We start from the raw sequence: 20,353 nt of genomic DNA on the forward strand, positions 1-20,353 counted from the left end.
GAGTACAGACGCAATACCGCTGATTGTTTGCATGATCACTTGTGTAGAGGTCGTAACACTTCAGTGTTGGCTTTAGTTTATTTGTTTAATTAAAGGGGACATCAGAGAGTTGCATGTAGAGATGACATTTTTCCTTGCTTCTCTTCCTTCACTTCTATTTCATTTCAGGGTAATTCAGAGTATACAGCCTACCATGGTTGTGCCATGGGTTGGTGCATGGCTGGGGTTGTTGATCCTAGAAAACTCCTTTGAAGTTATAGGGCATTTGAGACCATCTTGGTATCCTCAAATGTGTCAATAGCTCTCACAGATCTAAGCAGAAAGAGTAGTAATGTTATTCCTCATTAGGTATTTACATATCTAATGCTTTATCAAGGAAATAATTTGCAACAATATGCTTGTTACTATTTATGGTGGTGGGTCTTGGTGGTTGGTGTTTTGTTTTTTTTAATTCCATCCTGTCATGTGCCCTTGCTTTGTGTTCCAGGATTGGTAAACAACTGAGCTTCCCAAATCCTTTTACTAATGTCTGTCCTAACTCTTCCAACACTCAATTTTAGTGGAAAACTCATTTTACTAAGAAAAATATTGCATTGCCTTGTTAGTCCAATAAAAGCAAACAGCATCTAGCAGTCAGGGCATGGTACTTCTAAAGCAGTGGTTCTCAAATGTTTAGCATGGGGACCCACTTTTCAAAATGTGAATCTGTCAGGACCCACCGGAAGTGATGTCATGACCAGAAGTGACATCATCAAGCAGGAAAATTTTTAACAAGCCTAGGCTGCAATCCTACCCAATACTTACCCAGGAGTAAATCTCATTTACTATCATTGTTAAAAGCATATACATAGTAGCCTATTAAAAGTACATATCTGTAACATTTCCCCAGATGCAGTCATATACCATGGTAGCATCAAGTCTAATATATTAAAAATAAAATATTGAAATGAATAGGAACCCACCTGAAATTGATTTGCGTCCCACCTAGTGGGTCCTGACCCACAATTTGAGAGACACTATTCTAAAACATATGCATTCAGGCACAGCATTATATAAAGATAGGTATATTTTCATATATGAACTAAAAGGCAATGTAGCATAGCAGTGTGGAGTATTTCTGTTTTCTTGCATTGTGAAAAGCTTTTTGTTTTCTTTACAACTGAAACAATGGGCAGGCATCTTACCACACCTTGATTAAACCTTGGCAAGGCCATTAGGGATCACATAAAACTGCTTTTAGGATGCATGCATCCCTTACAGTGCTAGTTGACTGTCCCTGAACTAGGGCGTTGGACCAGAATCCACAACTTTGTGCTATGTGAAATGGGGGGGGGGAGGGGAACATCATTTAAAAATAACCCCATTAAACCACCTGAACAACAGCTCTCTAAAAAGCAAGTAACATGTTGTGGCAACTAATATTTCCCAAATTCTCTGCCAAGAAAAGTGAAATGTTGCATTAGAGAATTTGCATTCAGTGCCAAACTTATGGTAATGAACCACATTATGAAAATGCTAATTGTGCATTTGTTGTGCTAGTTTTTTAAGTGCACTTGTTTTAAATATTGGTTTCTCTATAGCCAATCCCAATCTCTATAGAGATTGCAGAGAAGAGCAGGGTGGTGAAGAGGAAGAGGATTCCACCTGATCATGGCCACTGTCTGAAATAGACTCCCTGTGCACAAAAATGCTGACATCTGTGGTAGACAAGGCTTATTTCGCTGCTTTGAAGTGAAGCCAGTCTAGTGGGACAACTACCTATCGTTGAGATTTGGGATATGTTCCCTCTATTCCAAGCAGATGGTCCCACTGTGGGACGTTTCCTAAGCAGCAGCAGCAGAGACCTGAGAACCAGGCTGTGCCTGCACTAGAAACCTGGTTAATGTCTGCACGGGCTCTGAGGTATGGCAGTTGCCTGGCTTCTATGCAGTTGCCGTGGAAACGCAAGGCGCTAACTTGCTAATAAGACTCCTGTCCTTGATTGCCACTATAGCAAAAATACAAATACTTTAGTAATAGCCTCTGTGATTTAGGGATTCCTCCCATGGCACAGAGTGGGTGGTAGAGCACAGCTTGCTGAGTGCTAAAGTACTTGGGAGGAAGAAGGGGTGGGTGGGTGGATTTTAGCTACTGTACCAGAATTTACATCTTAATAAGAGTGTAGATAGCTGCATAGCTTAAGCCATCTTGCCAGCATTTCAGGTTCTAAGCTGACAGTTACTTGCTTTGGTAATCCTTCCAGCAGATAATAAACTACCATTGCTGAAAGCTGAACTGAGAATTACTTTCTGTCATCCCCTGCCCTGCATATATTTTATTCTGAAGGCTTGCACGCATGATTATGTTTTACCCTTTAATTGCTGTACGAAGAAGCAAATTGATGTATCGGCTTTTCTGGGTCATGGCAGAACTGCCTTCAAACAGTGGCTAGAGAGGTTTCCTTAGGTGAGGGATTAGCAACTGGAAGCCGTGAGACCAAATCTGGCTCCCTGATCAAGCAAGCAAGAGAGGGAAGGAGAAAATGTGACAGATCCCTTTAGGGGTTGGAGGTTCAGGTGATAGGCCCACTACACTGTTCCCCAAAAATTGCACTTCTAGGGAACAACTTGCTGACCAGAACGTTAGACTAAAAGAAAGCAAGAGTCTATTCAAGAGGCAACTAACTGCAGTCTGTCTCTGCTGTAGAGCCAAGTAAAGATCAATAACACTACACTAATATGAATTGGATTAAATGTGGAAATGCTTACAACCCTTGAGCAAGGCAGCATAAATGGGCTGAACTAGAAAATGAACCCTGGATTGTTTGGTTTGAGTTATTCGTGGCCTTCTAGAGCTCCCCCATGTTTACTGTGTGGTCCTGGTCAAGAGCCATCCAATTACCATTTTCCTGGTTCAAACAGAAGTAGCAATCAGGGAAATGTGTGGAGCATCCTAGAGCAGAGGTTCTCCAACTTTAGCAGAAAGACCCACTTTTCAGAATGTGAATCTGTCAGGACCCACCAGAAGTAATATCATAACCAGAAATGACATCCTCAAGCAAGAAAATTTTTAACAATCCTAGGCTGCAATCCTATCCAACACTTACCCAGGAGTAAGTTCACTATCATTGTTAAAAGCATATACAGAGTAGCCTGTTAAAAGTACAGGTCTGTAATATTTCCCCAAATGCAATCACCTAACATGGTAGCATCAAGTCAGATATATTAAAAATAAAATATTGAAATGAATGGGGACCCACCTGAAATTGGCTCATGACCCACCTAGTGGGTCCCCGATCCACAGTTTGGGAAACACTATCCTAGAGTGATACGGAGACTGTTCAGATGCTATTCTTCTCCCTCCCACCCCTCGCTGCCTCCAGGTCAGTAGCCAATAAGATCAGATTCAATATCCTCATGTACAAACCTTTTATCAGTGATCTCATGACCAAAGCATATCTCCCATTTATTTTTTTACCAGATTATTTAGTCTGCTTTTCCAGTTATTCATCCAGCAACAAATCCTGCTTGGATGACATGTTACAGCAAGAGTGGATTATTTAACAACCTGTTAAATGTGGACATACCATTGTCCGCTAGAAGTCAATACAGGTCTTTGCTTTTGATGATAAAGGGACCAGATGTTCTCCAGGAAGGATGCCAGTTAACTTTAAGATCTATTCAGCGAGGGGTTCAGCCTTGTGTTAATAATTGTGTAGGCTCAAACTGAATAAAGTGGCATCAGACCCAAGTGCCAAATTTAGTCTGCTACTAAATTCCTATAAAGTAGTGGGGTAATGATATCAAGGTCAAAACTGGATTGGGGTAATAAAAGTGCATTGAATGTGGATGGAAGAGAATTCTGCCTGATCATGGCCACTGTCTGAAATAAACTCCCTGTGCACAAAAATGCTGACATCCTTGGTGGACAAGGCTTATTTCGCTGCTTTGAAGTGAAGCCAGTCTAGTGGGACAACTAACATGGACAAGTGGGTGCAGCATGAGTCCCCTACTTCTCTTCTACCACTCCCAAATCCAGCTTTATAAAAATCTGTTTGTTCCCCTGATGGGACTATGACATGGGAAGTAACTCCCTCTGGGTGAGAAACTACTGTAAAAAATGCAGTGTGGGAAGGGGTAAATTGTGGGGAGAATTCAACTCCCCTTTTCATTCATTTCTCCCCCCCCCCCCGGGAATGGGCAACAGGATGCAGGTTGGGCCTTTCTGTCATCATACCTAGTTGCACCCCCAGAAAGGAGATAAGAAGATTTTATGATGTTACATCCTACCTAAAACTACAGGAGCACATACTCACCCACATTATACAGTAAGGCCACATTTAGTGGGATGCTGACCCAAGTCCACATCTGCCTGGAACCGAGAAGTGGCTTCTCACCAGTTTTTAAAAAAAATGTTTTGCCTCCATGAGAAAGATGGATCAAGTTGCACTATATTTTCTTTAACATGTGAAAACAGATGTGTTCCCCATGTCAACTTGACTAGGAAACCTGAGCAAAGACATGTGACCCATTTATGATGTGGAAACTTATGAGCATGTACACATAACCATGTGCATGGTTGTGTAAATATTTGGTAAGAGCTGTCTGTATTACCACACCAAGGTGTTAAAGAGAACCTATCCACTTCCGCATTTAATCAGAAATCTGGACATGCAGGAAGGGTAAAATTCTGGGCACATTGCAAGCTATTAAAGGAGCTGTTCAAATGTTAGTCTTCATGCATGAGATCACAAGCAGATTCAGTATCCAAATTTGAGGGAGATCCCAAATGCAAATTTGTCCCGGTGGATGAATTCAAATAGCAGTAAATTTTCTAGCTTTATAATTCTTGTATTGTGAACAAGTGTGCCTATTAACTGGTGCAAGTAACAATTTTAAGTGTCCTGGTTTGCAAGTAAATGGAACTCCTACCAAGGTACATTAACCTAGACAATGAAGCCCACATGCTTTGGCACCATAGAATTTCCATCTGTTTAGAGGCTGACTAATTTGAAATCAAGGATTTGTGTTTGATGCATAATCACTTATCTGAAGATTGAATTCTCAGAAGTTTCCATAAACATGGGCTAGGCAGAAGAGTGTTACTTCAGCATATCTGTGCTGTTTGGATGACGGAGGCTAGAGATTCATAATTTTCACAATAAAGCATATAGTAGCTGGCCCATTGTATCGTAATTAATGAAGCTTGGCATTAAAAGTCATACACTTTGTCCCTAGTCCCTTGATTCTCAAACTCTTTGGGAGAACCAAGATAAGTGTGTGTGGGGACGGGGCAAAGGCAGCAGCAGGATCCCCAGGATCGTGCTGCTGCTAGAGCTGATCGGGGTGATTTTCATTTACCTGAGCCAGCTTCTGCCTCCTGGGGGTGTGGGGAGTCCTGCATAAGCCTTTGCAGGGCTCCTGAAGCCTCTTAAAAAGTAAGAAACAAAGCAAAAAAATCAGAACCCATTTCCTGTTTTTGATTGGAAAATAGGAAATAGGTTCTGATTTATTTTTTTAAACTTTTTTAGAGGCTTGGGGTGGGGACCCTGCTGAGGCTTCTGCAGAGCTCCCCATACCTTCAGGGGGCAGGAGCTGGCCCAGGCAAGTGAAAATCACCCCCAATCCTGGGAATCATGCTGGTGCCTTTCTCTTCTTCCACCCCTTAAGGGGACAGAGGCAGAGCTTCTCAGGCTGGGGTGTTGTGATGCCCTAGTTTGAGAACCTCTGCCTGTTCTTTTTGCAGTGCTTTGGTTAGATGCTACCATCTGGCTAGCCCACCAAGTCATATGAGAAGAAGTGTATACGTGCACGTTCTCCCCTCCCCTGTACCTAGTGTGCTGCTGTCACATAATTACTTGGGATGGAACATCTGAATTGCCGCTTGCTGCATTATTTTTGGGTTTGGTGGTGGTAATTTTTTGAAAGTTCTGTAGAACTGAAAAGTTTGCTTAAGATGTTGTTGTGTTATCATTGGTCCTAATAAAGGTATCATTGGATTATGACTTTTAGGTAACACAGGCCAACACACATTTTGCTTCCTTAAATGTTATACCAATTCCTGGGTATATTTGGGGTGCTGATTCCAAAAATGGCATCCGTTTTGCCCTATCACATCTAGTTTTGGAGACATGGCATAGCCTCTTTAGTGAATGGTTCAAGCAGCTTGAACCAGCTCAATGGCTTCCTCATGAGGAAGCTGCTTGAACCATTCACTAAGGAGGCTATGCCGTGTCTCCAAAACTAGACGTGATGGGGCAAAACGGATGCCATTTTTGGAATCAGCACCCCAAATTCATATCAAACCACCGTAAAGTTTGGGGAAAACTTTTCTGACCCTCAATTTCGTAGGCCTGTGTAATTGAAAGACACTCTTTGGGTATATGAATTGTGATGATTTCCATCTTTATTTAAGAAACCTAAGAAAAATAAAGAGAAGTGAAAATGACTACTAGGAATAAAAGAATCTGAGTTCTAGCAGGAGTTGTGAACAACTCAACCCTGTGAGTAAAGGGAAACATCTGGTGGGTCCACACAACGGTGGGGAGACTGACATTAGAAGATGAGTGAATCTTGCCATTCCCAACAGGAGATTTTTAGCCTAGGATCTTTTGCATCAAGCTGAGATCCTAGTAATTCGTATTGATTACTTTTGTTTGTGTGCGGTTAACAACCTAACCCTGACTGTGGAACTCCTGAAGTAAGCCTGGTTTGGGGTTGCAACCTGAGGTTGGAAATAAATATCACAGTGACCCACAACCTATTTTCTTTCTGCTTGAAGCTACAGAGTGACATCCTCCTCCCCTGGTAAAGTCTAGCACTACAAAATGTGTGATATCACTGTGCAGTACATTTTCCTGTTCCCACCTTCCTTCAATATCTGCTGCTTGTGGAGGTGTGGAAGCTTGCAGCATGGTGCCATTGCAGTATACTTTTTGTATCTGTGAAAGAGGAAGAGTAGACCTAAAGCTGTTGGTTTTGATGGCAGCTGTGTGAGCCATGCAACGCCAGATCTCAGCTTTAAAGAGATATGTTCAAGGGGCTCAGTGCTCTGTTGGAGTAATTCCCTCTACTGTATCTTTCCTCCTTGACCATCACAGATGTTGCATGCTGTCCTCAGAGAGCTGGCAGTTGCCCTAATATCCATGTTAAGCTTCCTGCCTTGTCCTCGAGCTGTAGCATGGCGCCTCCTGTTCATTATTTTCATTCAGGCTAACTTTGTGCCCAGATCCTCATTATAGTCATTCAAGAGAGAGATGGGATTAAAAGATTATGGTAATGTTCTTCAGGAACACTCAAGATTAAGGTGGCTTTGATAAAGAGGGACATAGCTTTGTTTCCGAAACCTCTTTAGATCCCATATTAACTTTTCCTCCCCTTCAGAAGTTAGTGGCTTGTTCTTGCTATACAGAAGTAAAAAGGCACTTCAGTCCTCAATTGTTGAACAGGCTTACCATGATTGGTGGCGGTCCTGGACAGGGGTTGAGGGAAGCAAAAGCCCCAGGTGCCATGCCTGTGGGCCCTGTGGGGGTGGCACAACCACACCTGCCATGGCACCACCACCACTGCTGCCTCCACACACCTCTAGAACTGTTCCAGGGCAGATGAAGACCTGCACTTCAACCACAGGCACTCAGAAAGCCTTCTGAGGCTTCTGGAGCACCCTTAAACAGTACTTCCAGTTTTCATTGGAAAACCGGATGTACTCCAGAGGCCTCAGAAAACTTTCAGAGTGCCAAGGAAAGTCATGCAAGGCTCCATATGGAGCTAGGTAAGTATCTGGGCATGGTGGTGACATGTTGCTGCCCTGTGCCCCAGGGCAGCACAAGGGCCAGTTCTGCAGCTGACCATGATTCACAGCCCAATCCTACTGAGGGCCTGCGCCGGTAGAACACATGTTCCACCAGCATGCATTGTCGCAAAAAGGTGGTAGTGCACTTTGTTTCAGCACAAAAACCTGCCACCCTATACATTATAGGATTGTAGTCCTAATGGGGAGCCATGGCCAATGACCCAGTAGGTTGAGGGAGCCACCAATCAAAAACGTTTGGAGATTTTGCCTCCCCTCCCCCCATTTCCTCAGGCCAGGGGGCAGTTGAACAAGGTGGAGGGCAGAACAGGGTGGCGACAGGTATGAGGGTGGGTGGAGTGGGGAGGGGCAGAATCAGTGGCACCAGCGCATGCTATATCCTGACCTCTTCCTGGGCCTGATCCGCCTGCACAAATCAGCGCAGACATGCACCAGCAATATCACTGGTACGGTGATATTGACCCATAGAAACTACTGGGGCTTACTCCAGGGCAATGGAACAAATGTCCCTTATCCCAAGAAGACCTCCAGCAGCCGCAAATACCTATGGAACGTAGCATAGCCTATGCTGGTACTGTTGCATTACTGTTTCGGGATTTAGGTAGGATTGGCCTGGCTGAGGCTACAGTCCTATCCAAACTTTCCTGGGAGTATGCCCAATTGACTGTAATGGGACTTACTTCCAAGTAGACATGCCTAGGATTAGGCTCTGAATGAGCTCACACAAGCCAACCCCCGCACAGTCCCTGTGGGAGTTAACATATGGCTGTCACTGGGTTCATAAGGAGGCTATTGGTGTGAATTGGTGCCCCTCTTGTGGAGTATGAGTGAGAGCAAGAGAGAGTGCACTGCCATTGTTCTTGAGATAGAAGTTGACAGCACATGCACCTCCTCTGTGGAGACACCAGTTCTGAACCGGAAAGTTCTTCTGAGGGCTCAGGGACAGCTCCTTACACTCTTGAGGCAATTGTTTGAGGGTCAAAACTAACTGTGAGAGAACATTAATACTTCCACGCTTTCAAGAAAGGCTACTGTTGCTGAGCAATTGTAAATTGTGTCATGTTACTACGCATGAGGCAAAACACCGCAGACACTTGCCCATAAGACGACCCCACAGATAAGTCGAGGGCAGGTTTTGGGCCAACAATCACGGAATTTTCTATGACCCTTGGATAAGTCGGGGGTTAAACTTAGGGCGCTGTCTGACTATAGTTTTGTCTGATTTTTACCTGAGGCCAGATCCTGAAAAATAATCTACCACTAATTGTTACCTAAGAACTGTAGTCTCTAATTTATTAAAAACATAGTAAAAGATTATAAGAGACATCTTTATTCTTTTTTTAAATTCTGGTCTTCACCACCTTTTTGTAAACACTAATGATGCAAGCTAAAGAAAAGCCATAACCCAAACACAAGCAAATGTTATGCTAACAGACCAAACGTTCAATGAAAGCAAATGTAATGCCATGCTCACACATTATAGTTTATATGTTTAGCAGCTTAATAGAGAAATGTTCAAATGTTTAAAAAGCCTATATGTGTTTAGCATGCCCACAAGCCAGCTAAATCCATCTCTGAGTCTGAAGAAGTCTGAAATTACAAGTGCAGGCTAATTGGCAGTTTTACTGAGATAGCAGAGGAATGTCTCCTTGGCCTTCCAAGCAGATAACACAAGGGAGTTTTGGGGAGAAATACATTCCCTCCTGCTCTTTTATAAAGACAAAGTTGCCAAAGAGCACCCAAGTCATTTAATCATTTATGTTAATAATGCTGTGTTATGAGTGAATTAGTTTAAAACAAATGCTTAGCGTATATGTTTGAAAATGAATGCTAAGATCAAATCAAATGTTCAGAAGCCAATGTGTTTAGCACATATCACAAACAAATGGGCAGAAATCCACTTTCTCTGAAGACGTTTAAACCAGCAAGCTGAAGGCAAGAGCCGTAAATCAGGGGATGTTTTATTGCTAGGCTGTCAGAGCATCAGATAAGGATGAGACTGGAATTTACCAGCTGAAAGGATGATGGATGAAGCTAAGCTGTAGTTTCATTTTTAAATCAGGAATGCACTCCTAAAGCTTGAATGCCTGCTTCTAAACAGAGGAAAACACATAGAAAGAAAGATTTTTGAACAGGGAACATGCTGAATTTTAAAATATAACTAAACAAGTTTTCTTTAGAACCAAAATGTGCACTGGGAAAAGCTATCAGGAAGTTTCATGTCAGAAGAGCCTTGTATATTATTATTAACAATTATTAACAATATTTATATACCGCTTTTCAACTAAAAGTTCACAAAGCGGTTTACAGAGAAAAATCAAATAACTAAATGGCTCCCTGTCCCAAAAGGGCTCACAATCTAAAAAGATGCCAAAAGAACACCAGCAGACAGCCACTAGAACAGACACTGCTGGGGTGAGATGGGTCAGTTACTCTCCCCCTGCTAAATAAAAGAGGAGCACCCACTTGAAAAAGTGCCTCTTACCCAATTAGCAGGGGGCATTTTATATGCATTTTATATGCATTTTACCAAAGCAACACCATGGTGTGTGTGACTGCATTTAGGAAAATGTTACAGATCTGTGCTATTGACAGGCTACTGTGTACTCTTAATGCCTAATGAGAAGTGCCCCTAGAGTTGTAAATAACAAAAGAAGATATCTGGAAACTGCCAAAGCCACACACCCAAGGTTCATAGAAATGCCAAATGAATTACTCTTTACTGCCTTAATAGTTAAAGAATACAATTAACAATATAAATGAAAGAGTGAATTCTAGCTGTTAAAATTAGTTTGATCAAAGCATGGGACACACAGAATAGTGAAAGCTAAATTGAAAAGACTTAAGTCTCAGACGTATCCCTGTAGCCTTGAAAATGCAGATGCCATAAGAACATAAGAACAGCCCCACTGGATCAGGCCATAGGCCCATCTAGTCCAGCTTCCTGTATCTCACAGCGGCCCACCAAATGCCCCAGGGAGCACACCAGATAACAAGAGACCTCATCCTGGTGCCCTCCCTTGCATCTGGCATTCTGACATAACCCATTTCTAAAATCAGGAGGTTGTGCATACACATCATGGCTTGTACCCCATAATGGATTTTTCCTCCAGAAACTTGTCCAATCCCCTTTTAAAGGCGTCTAGGCTAGACGCCAGCACCACATCCTGTGGCAAGGAGTTCCACAGACTGACCACACGCTGAGTAAAGAAATATTTCCTTTTGTCTGTCCTAACCCACCCAACACTCAATTTTAGTGGATGTCCCCTAGTTCTGGTATTATGTAAGAGTGTAAAGAGCATCTCCCTATCCACTCTGTCCATCCCCTGCATAATTTTGTATGTCTCAATCATGTCCCCCCTCAGGCGTCTCTTTTCTAGGCTGAAGAGGCCCAAACGCCGTAGCCTTTCCTCATAAGGAAGGTGCCCCTGCCCCGTAATCATCTTAGTCACTCTTTTGCACCTTTTCCATTTCCACTATGTCTTTTTTGAGATGCGGCGACCAGAACTGGACACAATACTCCAGGTGTGGCCTTACCATCGATTTGTACAACGGCATTATAATATTAGCCGTTTTGTTCTCAATACCCTTCCTAATGATCCCAAGCATAGAATTGGCCTTCTTCACTGTCGCCGCACATTGGGTAGACACTTTCATCGACCTGTCCACCACCACCCCAAGATCTCTTTCCTGATCTGTCACAGACAGCTCAGAACCCATCAGCATATATCTAAAGTTTTGATTTTTTGCCCCAATGTGCATGACTTTACACTTACTGACATTGAAGCGCATCTGCCATTTTGCTGCCCATTCTGCCAGTCTGGAGAGATCCTTCTGGAGCTCCTCATAATCACTTCTGGTCTTCACCACTCGGAAAAGTTTGGCCTGCCTAGAGTTAATTAGGAGTTTGACAAGAAGACTGTAGAGAAGTTACAGTTTACAGATAAGACCTTTATCTAGGCAAAGGCATTCCAACTCTATAGCATGCCTGTCACCTTAATGGAACTAGATAAGAAACAACATACAGAGAACTAGGGAGTGACCAGAAAATTTATCTCTCTCTCTCTCTCTCTCTCTTGGTACCAAGAGCAGATAGTTGAGGTCAGAAGCAGTTTAATGAAAGGACAGTCTATCTTGTTTGACAGACAGAGATAGAGCTTGGTAGATACAAACACCTACAAATCAGCTAAGACAAGAACAGATAAGCAAATAGCATTCCTAAGAGGGTCTCCTGATCTGGAAAACATCATTAGAAGCTCTAAGTTAACAAAGAAAGCAGGATTTAACAAAGAGAAATCTCTTGAAAACCCTTGTTTGCAGGAAGAATTCAGTTTGTTTGGTATTAAATTAAGTTTATATTCATTCTGAGAATTATAGAAGACCAAAAGTTTAGTTTATAGAAAGTCCACATTGTTTGATAGAGAGGAATTCAAACTAGCACTGTAATAAATGGGTAAACAGTGCCATCTAGTGGTTGTTGGAAACCATGTTTTCTATTTGCACCTAGCCTTATAAGGAAACTGAAATTTGAAACTGACCAATCAGATGCTTGTAAGCTTGTAACCAATCCTAAGAAAGTCCCCATTTCTGTTGTCATGATCCCCAGCCAATGACAGTGAGATTTTTCAAACAAAGAAGCCAGAATCCTATATAAGCCAAAGGTTCACACTGGAACATTGCTATTCTCTAGAGGCAATGAGAGTTCTCACATAGCTCTCATTGCTCCCCACTTTGGACAAGAAGTCCCTGAGAGGCCCGTTGCTGGTAACGAAATAAAGCTTGCAGACGATCACCACTCTTGCCTACCGAGTTTGCTTTTGAACTTTGCTGCGGACCTTGCAACACTATCAGAGTAAGTGCACTGTAAACTACATGCCAGTAAAACAGTGGTTCCCAACCTGGTATTCACGTACTCCCAGGGACACTCAACAGGACCTTTAGGGGTAATTGAAAAAGAATGAAATAATGGCAGAAAAAGGCAGGCCGTGCTCCAGAATGCCTTCCAAAGCAGGAATGCTTTGCAAGGACCAGCAAGGCAGGAAGGGAGGTAGCTAGTTGGCTGTGAAAGCCCCACCAATAGCTAGTTTTTGTTCATCAATTCATGTATGAACCAGTGATTGAAAACCATCACAGTTAAAAAGCTGAGACATAATATGAAAAATGATCAATCTCCCAGAATTTCTCAGCACACTTCTGTTGCAAAACAGTGCAAAGGCAGAGTCTTCTATTCTTCAAACAGATGAAAAGAGAAAATATGTGATGAATACTTGAAGTCTGGGCTTTCATATGGAGGAGATGAAGGCTTGTATTATTAATTACAAACATTTTGCTAATACGAAGGGTACAATTTATGGAAATGGGCTGCCAAGGGATATGCAAGTGAAAAAGGTTGGGAACCACTGCAGAGATCCATGAATCAAATCCACCTTCAAGGTGTCTGGTGTGTTAAGCCAGAAGCTCTACATACAACATACAACCCATAACACATAACTGAGAGTGTGCAATTCAATTTGCAGGAGAGAGATGAGATATTTGCAGCCCTTTCTACTCAGAAGTAGACCCACTGCTTTCCATGGGTGTTATTCTTAAGTAATGGTGCACTGAATTGTAGCCTGGGAAGGAGGGTCCCATCCTGGTGTTTCAAAAAACAGACCTGCTTTGCAAGCATTTGCCAAGCAAAACCAGGCTGCAGCAGAAGGAAGGAGAATAAAAGGTTAACTTTGGCTGGAATGTCCCTGGAAAGTAAGTATAGCAGCTAAGGAGGTGCCTGCCTGAGCTGAGCAACAGCTCAGCTGAGAAAAGAAAATATTCAGAGTTGAAAGGCTCTGCCCTCTGATTGACCCGGAGATGAGGCAAAGTGATAATTGGAGCTTGATTACTTTGCAAAAAATTCTATATTTGATTACTATATTACTATATTACAAATTGCTATATGTGAGTGTATACGGTAGTAATTTCAAACTTCGGATCCAAGGGTCAATTCAAACACCATTTTTCTTTTATTAATGTTCTTTTATTGTGTTTAATTTAACTGTAAGCTGCTTGAGCTTGCCACGGGCAAGAGAGAGGGTAAAACTGCTTAAAATATTAAAATCTTCTGGATTCTATTACTTTACTTTTTAAAATTTTCTGTTAAAGTTCTGCTATTTAATTCATAAACCTGAGGCTTAAAAAATAAAGTAACGTTGCTGTCACAAGTTGAGGATACAAAGTCAAAGGTTCAAGTTTATGGCCTTCCTTGTTGCTTGTAACCATTTGGTGGCATAGCCGGAGGGGGGCGGAGCACTCAGGTTGGCAGCAGGGCGGGCAAGCGGCCCTATGGCTCAGTTTTGCTTCCCCTGCCGGGAATGGCTCCAAAGGGAGGGGCCACTTGCCCGCCCCACTGCCAACCTGAGTGCTCCGCCCCTCTCCGGCTACGCCACCGTAACCATGTTTCATGCTCCTTGTGAAATGAAGCCTGCTAGTTATGGATTGCAGCCTGCCAGGTGCTTGCTGGCTCCTCTGTTTTTCTGTCTGCTTGAGACTGCAACAAAAGAGAACCCACCAAAAAACTTTGCCAAACCCCTGGTTCCTCATGGCTAGTGTGCTTGGGGCAGGCCTGCCGTTGACCTGGTACTTGTCCTGGTGCTTTTTCTGGCAGTTGCTCTTGGGGTGCCATGCCTCGCCTCTTGCATAACCCTGAAACCGAAGGAGAAACAGCCTGTTTTGTGCCTTGCAAATCGCAATTGCCACTTCCAGTTTATGTTCACTATTGGGTATCTTTTTTGAGGGTAAAGAAAATATTTCTTTACTCAGCGTGTGGTTGGTCTGTGGAACTCCTTGCCACAGGATGTGGTGAGGCATCTGGCCTGGACGCCTTTAAAAGGGGATTGGACAAGTTTCTGGAGGAAAAATCCATTATGGGTTACAAGCCATGATGTGTATGTGCAACCTCCTGATTTTAGAAATGGGCTATGTCAGAAGGCCAGATGCAAGGGAAGGCACCAGGATGAGGTCTCTTGTTATCTGGTGTGCTCCCTGGGGCATTTGGTGGGCTGCTGTGAGATACAGGAAGCTGGACTAGATGGGCCTATGGCCTGATCCAGTGGAGCTGTTCTTATGTTCTTATGAGGGTCTTTCTTAGTTGTTTTTTTTTTACTTTTCTTTGGTAGGGGATTCTTACAGCTTCTGTACCAGCCATTTTCAACCACTGTGCCATGGCACAAATGGTCTGCAGGTCTGCTGTGAGAGTTTGGGGGAGGGTCATTTATTAGTAGAGCGGATGGGCAGATAGAGGAGGGCAGATTGGGGGATGTGAGCCCCCCACCACCAGTAGCATGGTATGCTTTGTCAATTTTCAAAAAACTGATGGTGTGCCTTGAAATCACTGCTCTATACCATCAAAAAATAGATATTAAAACAACTGGCAGCAAAGCCTTTGCTGATGGAAACCTTCTCTACAAGTGAAGACAGCATTTGGACACAGGTTAGGGCTTCTGTTAACATTTAGCCTTCGTGCCACACATGTGCTGCACATCTAAATCTCCTTCTTCATGACAGTTCAGCACACACAAGCCTTCTCAAAACATTTCCCTTGAGTAATTTAGGTGATAAAAGTGGTTTTTTAAAATCTCCCCAAACCCTCGAATTGTGTTTTGAAAAGCCAGGGCGGCTACTGTTCCTTTTTCATCATCTTGAGAGTGGAAAGACTGAACTTCTGTTATCTCGCTGTTTTGTTCATAGGCTGACCTTCTCTATTTGCTTACTCCTTCATTTGATTCCAGTATTTCATTCTGTTCCCTTTGTCTCAATTTATCTTTCTTTTTTTGTGGCGTCTTTGTCCATTTCAATTCATATTTCTCCTGACTAGAAGTGGGAGAAATGGAGAGAAATGTATGACTAGTTTTTCCTCTACTGGGAAGAGAGATGGGTTGATGCAAAAGAAGAGTGTAGAGTGTTTTAAAATTTAAAAAGAAAAGAAAAGAAACCCAATTAATTCTGCATCCTTTCTGATTACCTTCGGTTCTGAAGCCCAGGTACAGCAGGGGACCTTCAGTGAGGCGGAAAGCGCATAATGAAGTGTGTCATAATGGTAGCAGAAGCCGGCATCTTCCCCCTCAGACCTCTCTTAATTAGGGCTGTTTTTGGTTTTAAAAGCCTGCCCTGAAGTGCAAAGAGAATCTGATCGAGGCACATGAGAAAGAGACCATATTGAGCTACTTCTGACAGAGCAGAGGGGTTTGCTAACCAACTGCCAAAGGAGCTGTGGTAATTGGCATTTTTGTCCAAATGTACAAAGAAATAAGCAAAAATGGACGCAGAGGAAGTGAAGGAATGGGAAAAGATTTAATTAGAAATGGTTGCTGTTAGAATAATATCTTCATAGCAGCAGCTTCTACTCTGAAAGGCAATATAATGTAGTTCCTGTAATATAATGATGGTTTTTCCTCCCAGAAAGAATCAACTCCTCTTCCAACTCAACATTTTCTGACAGTAGACAATGGGTAATCAGAGTCTTGGTAGTCCTACTAGCTCCACAGAGCATACTGAGCCTATCTCTTTATTAGGCTAAGAGTCCAATCCTAACTAAACCCACCTCCGTGAATGCAGCTGCCTCAAGGTGTGCACACTGCATCCTGTGGGGGTGGGGTGTCTCGTGACTACTGCTGTACCCCATGGGAGATTTTCAGCTGCTGGAGGTCTCCTTGGAGTAAGGGACATTTGACCCTTAGCCCCAGGGTGAGCCCTAGCAGCCACTATGGGCCCACTTGGACCTGCACTAGCGTTATCATTGGCACATGTCTGCATTGATCCATGGAGGCAGATCAGATTCAGGAAGGGGTTAGGATTCTGTGTGCACCGTCACTACTGAAACTGCCTTCCTCCCAGGCCCAATTTGCCCTGTTCCACCCAAGACTGTTCCATCTGCCTTCCTCTCTCCCCATTCAACCTCCTCCCTGCCTCCCTCCAACCCCTTGCATGGGCTTACCTGTTCCAGTGGGTACACCAGTGCACAGAGGGGCTGCTCTGGCCTCCCCACTCGTGGGTGCCAGTGGAGGCTGCTTTGTGACTTCTGTAAAGCTGCTGCTGCTGGTGCAATACTAATTACACCAAAGGGCGAGGGGATAGGATTAGGCCAAAAGCTGTTCCTATGCTAGTTCAGTGACCTTTGACACTTTTGTTTTCAAGGAATCCTCACAACCTAGACTTGTATGCTGAGGAACCTCACCATGTAATAGAGGATTCTTGGTTTTATTCTAGGGAACATTCTTTGTTCATACAGAGCACTGATCAAGGCTATTAGACCATTGCCCTATGTGAACTGAGAGTGTGATCTAGAACAGGATTTCTCAGTCACTTTTTTTTTTTTGCTCACGGCAGCATTCTGAGCCTCATTTCATCATATACCTTGCAGTTAGGATGGCCCCTGAATGTTCTTTTTTCCCCATGTGTTCACCTAGAAGTATGGTGTGGCCCCTGGGGGGGGGGCATATAGCCCATGTGGAGAACATATGATCTAGAATATGTATAGTGTCCTGCAGCTGCATTGTTACAAGATCAGTAGTGGTAGGTAAAATGTATTTCAGGGAAAACTTGTGCCATTCATTGCTGATCTTATTGGGGAGCTTTGATTGATTGATCAGCTTTGATGAATGCCAGGTTCCTTGAAGACCATGTTTAAAACCCTTCCTCTATGCATAATGCAGTGGGACTAAAAGAAAAGTAAGATTTCCAGTAATGTGTCCTCTGGGTTATGTGAATGGCAGATCAGGGTCAAAAGCCTCAAGCGGTGTCACTCCCAAGTTCTTGTCTTTTGTTTCATGAACTCTTCTCTCTCACTCTCTCTTTTTCTCTCTAGTTAGGTGATCCAGTTAGTTTTTCAGTGTATGTTGAAACTCTTTTAAACTTTTTTGGACCTGAGTTGGAGCAGAAAAAAATAAATGCTAGGATGGCATACTTATAGTATCTGACTACTTTTTTTCCTCCTTTCTTTCCCTCCCTCTCTCTCTCTTTCTGTACTTCCAACAGGTTTGGCACAATGACTTATCATACAGGGTCTTAGCAACGTGGCAAAATTTGGCTGTTTGAGAACTCCCTTCCCCTCCCCTCCCCATCCCAGTCCCTTTTACCTCTGGGAGATCTGAGCTGGCTGCTTTGGTCCTTCCTTCCCTTCTCCTGCTTGCCGCAGAAGGGACAAGGCTGCCATGGCTGGGGACAAACTCCCACGCAAAGTCATGGATCCCAAGAAGTTGGCCAGCCTTTTGAGAAGTGGGGCCAAAGGCACGTTGGTCATTGACAGCCGCTCCTTTGTGGAGTACAACTCCTGGCATGTTCTGAACTCGGTCAACATCTGCTGCTCCAAGCTGGTCAAGAGGAGGCTTCAGCAAGACAAGGTATCCATTACGGAGCTCATCCAGCCAGCCTCCAATATAAAGGTACTTGAAACTTGGCCCTTTAGTTACTCTGTTAATTGTGTGCTGTGGTCTGGTGTTCCTGATGCAGTGCAGTGAATGACTGGTTTTATGGTAAAATTAGGATGGAACTACATGTTACATGGTGATTCTTTCTCTCTCCCACAATGCAGTCACTTAAGACTGGTGTGGAGAGAAGAGGGTTCCTTCACCCTTTCCCCATTTTACTGCTGAACATTGCCACATTAGCTGCTTGTACACAAGCAGGGATAACATACGAGTATGAAGGGAAATGAAGCCCTTCTATCTTCCTTCTATCTGTTTTCATCTACAGTTTGCAGCCACCATATCTGTCTTGTTGAAAATATCCCTCAAAAGAATTGCTGAATTACACATAACTTGAACTTCTGCCCTTCAACCAAGATTTAAGGAAGGGAAAACAGGTATATGTAACATGAGTGTATTATTCAGTAAAATGTAAGACTACACCTATTTGGGGGCTTGGCAGGGGTTGAAAGTAATATTTTTGGGGGCTTAGAATATCCACTCTCAAGTCCCAGAACATATCAATGTTTATCTTCTCTCCGCACCCCCATTCACGAACCCTGCCATTGTTTTGTTTCTCTTGTGTTGACGCAACTCTTCTTTTAGATCATGTTTCTGGGAGAAATCGCATGAGCATTCACAAACAGTTTGGGTTCATGTAATGAATGTGATGACACCGCAATGTTGTGTGGCAATCGGATTTGGCTATGTGATGATGCAAAGGGCAAATGAAGCCAGCAGTATTTCCTGGACCAGCATTATCTGCACCTTGAATGCATGCTTTTGCTCCATCTTGGAGCAGCAGTGTTCCATAAATCGTCAAAACAATAAGGTCCTTTTTACAGCTTTCAGACAAGCACCTTTCATTTTAGTGCAGTCCTACTAAAATGTGTGTCATTAAAACTGGTTTGCTTGCCAAAACAATGGAAGATAGCTAGTAGAATACCAATCTTTAAAAAGGAGATAATTTAAGAAATATTGGTCTAAAAAACCGTTCTGAGTGAATTGGTAGGAAACCGGCTAGAACTGTTAAATGTATAGAAAAAACATAATTAAAAGGGAAGTCTTTCCTCACCATTTTAGGACTAAATTAGATGTGCATAAGGCAGGTTTCCAAGTGGGGAGGGGACAACCTTGGTTAGAAGGGGGGCACTAGGGAAGGGGAAACTTGCTCTTTCTCTGAGGTCTGTTTTCATTTGGAAGATTGCCCCTCAGAAGCTGCAATTCTCTCCCAAAACAGCAACTCGAGGATAACAAGCAAGGATATAAGCTTGGTGTAGGGGGCACTTGCATACTTGGATTTTCAGAAGCGTGTTGACAAAATCCATCCAAGAAGGGCCCAAAGGAAACCTGGCATTCATGGGATAAGTAAAGACCCTCCTCTGGACTGATAAGATGGGAAGCAGAGTAGGAGAAAAAGGTTGAGGGAAAGGACCAGTTGGTCCCTCAATAATAAATTGTGGGAGTGATGCTATTTTAATCTGGAAATTGGATGAATAGTGATGTTAGCCAGGTTTGCAGATGACACCATATTATTCAGAATGGAGAAGGCTCCAACAAGGCTGTGACAGTGCAAACAAATGGTAGATGAAACTGGAATTGGGTCTTCCTCCACCTCATGCGCTAACATCACACGCTTTTTTTGGGGGGCAGCATTTAGATCCATGCTGAATCTCACTGATGGACTTTGTTCTGCCTACTGAATCTATAAAAACTATATTCCATGTTGGGAATTACTAAAAAATGGATTATGTCATGATATAGGTCTGTGGTTTGTGCATATTTTCTGTGCAAAAACCTGGTTGGTATAGTCATCCATGGACCATGCAAAAGTGCTATGTTTGTCTGAACACAGATGCTGCTTCCTCTACCCTATTTCTGTGCCTTTCTGAACTCATTGCTTGATGCATAATCTGTCCTCAAAAGCCAAAGGTTAACAGGGATAATCCTTTGAAGTAGGATTTATGTCAATGAAAATAATTCTATGCAGAGCAAATTGTGTGCAGAGGGGAGGGAGGAGCTGGAGTGTGCTACAGAGGATCAAGAATGGAAGTTCATCTCTTCTTACAAAGAGAAATGCATGACAGAAAGATAATATAGTTTTGTGTGTCCATTTGAGGAGGAATTTG

General features: G+C 43.0%; 1 protein-coding gene across 1 annotated transcript in view; it reads left to right on the forward strand.

Moving 5' to 3' along the window:
* Positions 1-20,353, forward strand: part of DUSP8 (dual specificity phosphatase 8) — a 107,422-nt gene that overhangs the window by 11,612 nt on the left and 75,457 nt on the right. The window contains exon 2 of the mRNA XM_066610121.1: positions 17,797-18,203. Coding sequence (XP_066466218.1) covers positions 17,973-18,203 — 231 coding nt within the window. The 5' untranslated portion in view covers positions 17,797-17,972. The remainder of the gene's footprint in view (positions 1-17,796; positions 18,204-20,353) is intronic.

This window comes from Tiliqua scincoides, chromosome 1, assembly GCF_035046505.1.
Source record: "Tiliqua scincoides isolate rTilSci1 chromosome 1, rTilSci1.hap2, whole genome shotgun sequence".
Taxonomy (NCBI): Eukaryota; Metazoa; Chordata; class Lepidosauria; order Squamata; family Scincidae; genus Tiliqua; species Tiliqua scincoides.